Source organism: Priapulus caudatus, unplaced genomic scaffold (assembly GCF_000485595.1).
Source record: "Priapulus caudatus unplaced genomic scaffold, Priapulus_caudatus-5.0.1 Scaffold240, whole genome shotgun sequence".
Lineage (NCBI taxonomy): Eukaryota > Metazoa > Priapulida > Priapulimorpha > Priapulimorphida > Priapulidae > Priapulus > Priapulus caudatus.
The window spans coordinates 80,357-89,403 of record NW_014577301.1 but is presented as its reverse complement, the minus strand read 5'-3'; the positions used below and the strand labels follow the sequence as shown (position 1 = coordinate 89,403).

Genomic DNA, 9,047 nt, shown 5'->3' with positions numbered 1-9,047 from the left:
ACACATGTCTTAGCTATGGTGTTTGTGAATTTTGTAGTTTATAAAGGCATCGAATAGTTTTAATAATTACAACATATACGTACGCGCGGTATGCGTTATACAGGCTATATCGCGCGGCATATCGTCATAGGCTATATCCGCGCGTATGCGTCATACGGCCAACATAATATCTTCGCGAACGATTTGAGTTACATTTCTAAACATTCGTAGATATCATTAAATCACATGTTTTAGCTATGGTTTTTGTGAATTTTGAGTTTCCTTGAAGCACGCAGTAGTTTAATTACTTACCAGAAATATGACGTACGCGCGTATACGTCATAGGACTAATATACGCGCGGTATCGTCATACTAATGATCTCGCGAGACGATTTGAGTTGTACAGTTTCTAAAATTTCTGAGAATACATATAAACCATGTCTTGAGCTATGGTTTCTGTAAATTTTCAGTTCATTGAAGCACGACGATAGTTTAAATTAATTATCAGAATATACGTACGCGCGTATCCGTCCCATAGGCTAATATACCGCGCGTATCGTCATGGCAATATATCTCGCCGAACGATCTTGAAGTTACATATTCTCAAAATTCTAGATACATATAAACGACATGTCTTAGCTACGGTTTTCTGTGAATTTTTGAAGTTATTGAAACACGAATAGTTTAAGTTAATTACTAGAAATATACGTACGCCGGTATAGTCATAGGCTAATATCTCGCGAACGAGATTGAGTTGCATTTCTAAATTCTAGATACATATAACACATGTCTTAAGCAGGTTTCTGTGAATTTGAGTTTATTGAAGCGACGAATAGTTTAATCTAATTACAGAAATATACGTACGCGCGGTATCGTCATAGGCTCAATATCTCGCGAAGATTTCAGTTAATTCCCTAAAATTCTAGATTACATATAAACACATGTCTTAGCTATGGTTTTTGGAATTTGAGTTTAATTGAAGGCACGAATAGTTGTAATTAATTACCAGAAATATTACCTACGCGCTGGTAAGTCATAGGCTAAATTATACGCGCGGTATCGTCAAGGCTAATATCTCGCGAACGATTTGAGTTATATTTCTAAATTCTAGATACGTATAAACAGCATGTCTTAGCTATGGTTTCTGTGAATTTTGAGTATTGAAGCAACGAATAGTTTAATATACCAGCAAATACGTACGCGCGATATAGTCATAGGCTAATATACCGCGGTATGTCATAGGCTACCCTCTTCGCGAACGATTTGAGGTACATTTCTAAGAATCTGAGATACATATGAAACACATGTCTTAGCTATGGTTTCTGTGAAATTTTGAGTTTATTGGAGCACGGAATAAGTTTAATTATTACAGAAATATGACGTACGCGCGGTATCGTCATAGGCCTAATATACGCGCGTATCGTCATAGGCTAATATCTTCGCGAACGGGATTTGAAGTTTCCATTTCTAAAATTCTAGATACATTATAAACACATGTCTTAGCTATCGGTTTCCTGTAAATTTTCAGTTTATTGAAGGCACGACGATGTAGTTTATTTAATTATTCAGAATATACGTCGCGCGGTATCGTCATTAGGCTAATATACGCGCGGTATCGTCTAGGCAATATCTCCGCGAACGATTTGAGTTACATTTCTAAATTCTAGATACATATAAACACATTGTCTTAGCTCGGACGGTTTCATGTGAATTTTGAGTTTATTGGAAACACGAATCGTTTAATTAATTACAGAAATATACGTGACGCCGCGGTATCGTCATGGCTAAATATCCTCGCGAACCCGATTTCAGGTTACATTCTAAAATTTCTTAGATACATATAAACCACTTGTCTTAGCTATGGTTTTGTGAATTTTGAGTTTATTGAAGCACGAAATAGTTTAATTAATTACCAAAATATACGTACGCCGCGTATATCATAGCAATATAGCGCGGTACTGTCATGCGCTAATATCCGGAGAGATTGAGGTAACAGTTTCTAAAATTCGTAGATACATATAAACACATGTCTTATGCTATGGTTTCCTGTGAATTTTGAGTTTATGTGAAGCAAACGAATACGTTTAATTATTACCAGAATATACGTACGCGCGGTCTAGTCATAAGGCTAATAATACGCGCCGGTAATCTGTCATAGGCTAATATCTCCGAACGATTTGAGTACACTTTCTAAGATTCTAGATTACATATAAACACATGTCTTAGCTATGGTTTCTGTGATTGAGTTTATTGGCACGGATATAGCTTTAAATGTAATTACCAGAAATTACGATACGCGCGGTATCGTCATAGGCAATATACGGGCGGTATCGTCATAGGCTTAATATCTCGCGAACGATTTGAGTTACCTTTCTAAATCTAGTAATATAAACACATGTCTAGCTATGGTTTCTGTAAATTTAAGAATCAAACTATTAAATGCGGCGAAATTACCATTAACTTTAATGTTCAAATCATTATCTTTAAGAATCAAACTATTAAATGCGGCGAAATTACCATTAACTTTAATGTTCAAATCATTATCTTTAAGAATCAAATCATTGGACAAGTTGATGATACAGCTATTAAGTTTTAATGCTCAAATCATTAAAAAGTTAATAATTCTACTCTTAAAGTTAATGATACCTTTTGTCCTGGGTCGTCATAGGCTAATATACGCGCGGTATCGTCATAGGCTAATATCTCGCGAACGATCTGAGTTACATTTCTAAAATTCTAGATACATATAAACACATGTCTTAGCTATGGTTTCCGTGAATTTTGAGTTTATTGATGCACGACTAGTTTAGTTAATTACCAGAAATATACGTACGCGCGGTATCGTCATAGGCTAATATACGCGCGGTATCGTCATAGGCTAATATCTCTAAGACTATGGAATTTTATAAATGTAACTCAAATCGTTCGCAAGATATTAGAGTTAGTACACGAGTTAGCCGACGAACCTAGCTCACCGATCTCCAGACGCGTCAACTCATCTCACGAACCGAGCTCACCGATCTCACACGTACCGAGTTGGCAGGTGAACCGAGTTGACACATGAGCCCTGATGACAGTGTTGTCAGCTGTGCCCATTTGCCGATTTTCATTCTGAAATACACAAAAAGTCACATATACATACATACAGTCCGACCTCCTTTATCCGGCCACCCGTTATCCGGAAATCTCTATTAACCGCCCGCGATCTCGCAGTGTATGTTCTCTGTGTTTTCATTCATGCATTTCCATCTAAAAATCTCGCTCAAAACTCGTTCTGCCTCAAAACTCGCTCAAAACTCGCACGATGTACCAATGATTCTCGCGCGATGTACACATTGATTATCGTAAGAGCGCACAGCTATCACATGCACAAAACAAACACACTTACCGTAAGAGCAAACGCCCATGTACATGTATAAATATACGGCCATCACATGCACAAAACACGCGCGCGCGCGCGTGTGTGTGTGTGTGCGTGCGTGTGTGTGTGTGTGTGTGTGTGTGTGTGTGTGTGTGTGTGTGTGTGTGTGTGTGTGTGTGTGCTGGTGTGTGTGTGTGTGTGGTGTGTGTTGTGACACTGTGTGTGTGCGCGTGTGCGCGTGTGCGCGCGTGCGTGTGTGGTGCAGGTGATTCGATCGCAGTATGCAATACAACAGCACGATACCGACGTTTTGCAAATACAATTGCTGTATGTACGCGTGCCCGCGCGCGTGTGCGTATTTGTGTGTGCATGTGTATGTATGTATGTGTGTATGCGCGCGCGCGTGCGCGTGTGTATGTGTATGTGTGTGTGCGTGCGTGCGCGAGTGTGTGTGCGCGCGTGCGCGTGTGCGTGTGTATCTGCGCGTGTATCTCGAGATTATTCAAAATCATCGATCCATAATCGACTTTATCCACTATTGCTTCGCTGTAAACACGTCGTCCTCGTTCTTCCACCTACTATGCACCCATGTTGTATTACTCCTAGGCCAGCCATTTATTAGATCGCCTTCGCTTATTCTCGCTTCAGCTTCCTCTGCATATTTTTATTTTTCGCTAATTTATTCAATGTCTACGGCCACCTATATTCTACGTGCCATCTTTTCTTCTCCGCTTCCATTATACTTCTTGCTAATAAACATTTCTCGATGGAAGAGAGAAATTTCGAGGAAAAATAAAAAGCCGATGGCATAAATAATTATCACTAGGAAATTTTGGTAGTGCAGACCAAGTGTTTCGGTTGGCATTAGATTTCCGTGCGCGAAACTTCCAAATGACACTGTGGCCGCCCATCTTCTGGTGAACACTTTAATTTCAGATAGAAATTATATAAGAGCAACTTTCTAAGATCAGACCCGTTGCCGTGTTACCAGTAAATTCGTGAGATTGATGTGTATAATCACGCATCTTTAATACTCACATTTTGCTGCGACTATTGACGAACAGCCGTTATAATTTAACATCAAAGAAACATTTGAGTAATGCTGTATCGACGGTTGGTGTAAATATCTTACAAGTAACGAGAATTGAAAAGCTATGAGTATATACATGAATTGTGCAGGAAACATCGAGCACTAGTAGGCCTACGCTTTACTTGTTACAAAAGGTACACGAAGTTATTGTTAAGAATTATTTTTCGACCCTTTAATTTATTAATTAATATCTACAGGTATCCGTCGATGTTACAGCCTTGTGTGTTTTGCTGTGTGCAGATGTAATCATTTCTTCCTATTGTATGTAATCTGCTGCGATATAGATGCACATTTGTTCAAAATAGAGATTATTTCTGCTATAATTTTCAAAAGCATCTGTTCAGTTGACTTAGTCACAGGAAAAAAATACATAAATAATTTGAAATATTTGTATTATAAAATCAGTTTGCAGGGTTTACAAAATAATTCAATATTCATGTGCGATCATCATCCGAGAATTTCAAACGTCCTTCAACGATATCATCTGCATCAGGAAAACTCATCGTCTTCCTCTTCTTCTTTTTGGCTGCATCTGCATTTTCGTTTGTTTTCTGTTTTTTATCATTTGCTTTTCCTCCCCTTCATTCTTCATCTTCATATCATCCACTGGAAACAAAGATTTAATGATACTTAAGTCCACTCATGCTACTATCATATAAATGTATCTCTTAACACCCAAAAAACACATTCAAAAAGCTTTACAGTGACATTTCTTTAGAAACAAATGAAATGCAAGGATTTTTGAGAGGGTGTAGGCATTTGTTCTTTAAAGCCAGCATCCCATAACACTTGATTACCAACAGGTATGCTTATGGAAATTAATGTTGATTTTTTCAGGCTCCTGTCAACACACTATGCAAACATGCGATCGGGTGCTCAACCCATGCACGCACTCACGTCGCGGCACGCACGCACGCACGACGCGCACCACACACGCCACGCACAGCTACTGACCATGTACCCTGGACTGCACTACGATCCGAGTTTCCCTGAGCCGTCATCAAGTTGCAGGCATCTGCATCATCGTCTGACGTCATGAGTGCGTGACCTTCTGGCGGCTTTTTTGATCGTTCTTCGTTGGATCAAACCTAACAGCGAGAATATTATTATTTCACGTCCGATCATCAAACGTGCTGCTGGGCTTTGTAACAAGATGGTTACTTTTAGTATGGTTTTATCTCACCTCTATTATGAGATTCCACCCTGCGCCTAGTCATAATAATAGTGTCTCTACCCTATACTACAAAGTCTACATAAGTGTACTGCAATACTACACTTTAGATTACACATGGGCACACACACATATGGATGTGCACGCAAACCTAACCAGGGGCCCGTTGTCTGAAACAAAATTAGTCTTAACATTAGTCTTAACATTAACTTCCACTCTTAAAACTGTTGACAGAAACATCGCAAATTTACGAGAATAGAAAATCCTCGAAAATATCCTCTTAACATTACGAGAACCCAGACCCTCTCGTAACTTTAATATTAAGATGAAAATAACACATATACACTACGAATTACAATTATACTGATATTATATTTTATAATAATGAATAAAATGTGTTTTTCTTGAAAAACATGGCAAAATCATTAATTATCTACCGATCAAAAACAAAACAAACCATTTACAAATGGCGTATGGCATTTGTTCTCTTGTTTTAATTGCCACGACTCTCGCGTCTCGTGTTACAGTGTGAGAATTTGTCTTGTTGTGCAGAATAAATTCATGACCACGTCGTTTTTCATCAAATATTATTTATATGTGGTTAGCCATCATAATATGCATAATTACATTACTGTGATGTACAATAAATGTCTATGAATTTGAATTTTGTGATCGATTCTCATCCAATCAGCAGCCTTGTGATGAAGTTTCTGTTATCGTAAGCTTTCTAATAGTTGCGAACTTGCGATGTGTTTCTGTCAACGCTCCTCTCGTAACATTAACATTAGTCGTAAGTGTTATCTTAGCATTAACATTAGCATCAACTTTACGATGTTTCTGACAATGGCCCCCAGGTCGTTACAGTGCTTTTTTCATGCAAGATATTTCTGCCCACCTCTTTAGGAGTTCCTCTTCTGATTCTTCACCATCACTTTCACTCTCACTGGGAAACAGACCACTGAACTCTTTCTTGTCCAATTTCTCTTTCTTATGCTTCATATACGGTATTTTCGTATCGTGCAATTGATCCACAATCTGAAAAAGGACACATTGAGTTACAGCTACAATACGATTACAGTGTTCTGGATAATCCATGCAGTATGCCAATGGCTTCCCACTCGTTACATTGCTGTGATCGATTAATGACACAAACCTGCTCTTTGCCAGATATTTCATGAGCCAACTCCCGATCTCTCAGCTTTCTCCACGTCTTGTAGTACTTTGACAGCGGGGTTCCTTCCTCCTGGGTTTGACTCTCCCACCGGGCCTGTTTTGACGAGAATGGGGTTATATTCTTTTAAGTGTCTAGGTGTGCATCTTATAAGTATAATCGGAATTACAATTAAATTTATATTACATAATAAGATGATTGGAATTGGAGGAACTAACAATAAGAAGGGTCAAGAAAAACAGAAATAGAGGATAAAGATATACAGTAACCATCCATGCACACATGAATGCGTACAATTATATACGTGTATACATATATATATTTACTCTAAACATATAAATTTCATTATGGCACTGGTTGCGGCAATGATTGTCATTTCAAATTTTCAGAAATTGCCTCTAGTAGGTGCCACACTGAGCTAGACCTATGTTTGTACAATTATTCTGAACAATTATTATACAACATCTCCCATGGTGTATTAAAAGCACTGTTGACTCCTGATGTATCATTTATAGCCTGGCTTGGTAATATATACAACCCTCACTCGACCTTACGTAGCTAAATGCTACAAATCTTGATGAAATTACGTTATGTGTGTGCGCGCGTGCGCGTGTGCGTGTGTATCTGCGCGTGTATCTCGAGATTATTCAAAATCATCGATCCATAATCGACTTTATCCACTATTGCTTCGCTGTAAACACGTCGTCCTCGTTCTCCACCTACTATGCACCCATGTTGTATTACTCCTAGGCAGCCTCTTTATTAGTCGCTTCGCTTACCTCGCTTCAGCTTCCTCTGCTATTTTATTTTTCCTAATTTTTCAATTCTACCGCCACCTATATTCTACGTGCCATCTTTCTTCTCCGCTTCCTATACTTCCTTGCTAATAACATTTCTCGAGGAAGAGAGAAATTTCAGGAAAAATAAAAAGCCGCATGGATAAATAATTATCACAGGAAATTTTGGTAGTGCAGACCAGTTTTGGTTGGCATAGATTCCGTGGCGAAAACTTACAAATAGCCATGTGGCGCCATCTTCTGGTGAACATTTAATTTCAGATAGAAATTATATAAGAGCAACTTTCTAGATCAGCCCGTTCCGTGTACAGTAAATCGTGAGATGATGTGTATAATCACGCATCTTTAATACTACATTTGCTGCGACTATTGAAACAGCCGTTATAATTTAAATCCAAGAAACATTGAGTAATGTATCGACCGGTTGTAAATATCTACAAGTAACGAGAATTGAAAAGCTATGGTATATAATGAATTGTGGCAGTAAACATCAGCACTAGTAGGCCTACTCGTTACTTGTTACAAAAGGTACACAAGTTACTTGTTAAAATTATATTTTCGACCCTTAATTATTACTTTATTACAGGTATCCGTCGATGTACAGCCTGTGTGTTGCTGTGTGCAGAATGTAATCATTTTCTTCCTATTGTATGTAATCTGCTGGATATAGAATGCAATTTTCAATAGAGATTATTCTGCTATAATTTTCAAAAGCATCTGTTCAGTTGATAGTTAAAGAGAAAAAAAGACATAAATATTTGAAATATTTGTATTATAAAATCAGTTTGCCATGGTTACAAATAATTCATTATTCATGTGGACTCATCATCGGAGAATTCAAAGTCTTCAACGATATCATCTGCATCAGGAAACTCATCGTCTTCCTCTTCTTCTTTTGGCTGCATCTGCATCTTCGTTTGTTTTCTGTTTTTATCATTTGCTTCCTCCCCTTCATCTTCATCTTCATCATCATCACTGGAAACAAAGATTTAATATACTTAAGTCCCTCATGCTACTATCACATAAAATGTATCTCTTAACACCCAAAACCATCAAAAAGCTTTACAGTGACATTTCTTTAGAAACAAATGAAATGCAAGATTTTTTGAGGGGTGTAGGCATGTTGTTCTTTAAAGCCACATCCCTAACACTTATTACCAAGGTATGCTTATTAAAAGGTAATGTTGATTTCTTCAGGCTTGTACACACATATGCAAACATGCATGCGTGCTCACATGCACGCACTCACACGCGCGCGCACGCACGCACGCACGCACGCACGCACGCACGCACGCACGCACGCACGCACGCACGCACAGCTACTGACATGTACCTGGATGCACTACGATCCAGTTCCCTGAGGTCATCAGAGTTCAGGCTATCTGCATCATCGTCTGAGTCATCAGAAAATGTCTGATATCTGACTCATGTTCCCCCCACTGCCACTTTGATCCTGGTGACCTTCCAATTTCGCACTG

The 9,047-nt window shown here is 38.5% G+C and overlaps 1 protein-coding gene across 1 annotated transcript in view; it reads right to left on the bottom strand.

The window, feature by feature from the left end:
• Positions 1–5,412: 5,412 nt before the first annotated feature.
• LOC106807897 (nucleolar complex protein 2 homolog) overlaps positions 5,413–9,047 on the bottom strand; it is a 24,507-nt gene continuing 20,872 nt past the window's right edge. Inside the window, exons 15-17 of the mRNA XM_014810403.1 lie at positions 6,755–6,868; positions 6,497–6,636; positions 5,413–5,518 (exon numbers count right to left, since the gene is read on the bottom strand). Of these exons, the coding sequence (XP_014665889.1) occupies positions 5,464–5,518; positions 6,497–6,636; positions 6,755–6,868 (309 nt within the window). The 3' untranslated portion in view covers positions 5,413–5,463. The remainder of the gene's footprint in view (positions 5,519–6,496; positions 6,637–6,754; positions 6,869–9,047) is intronic.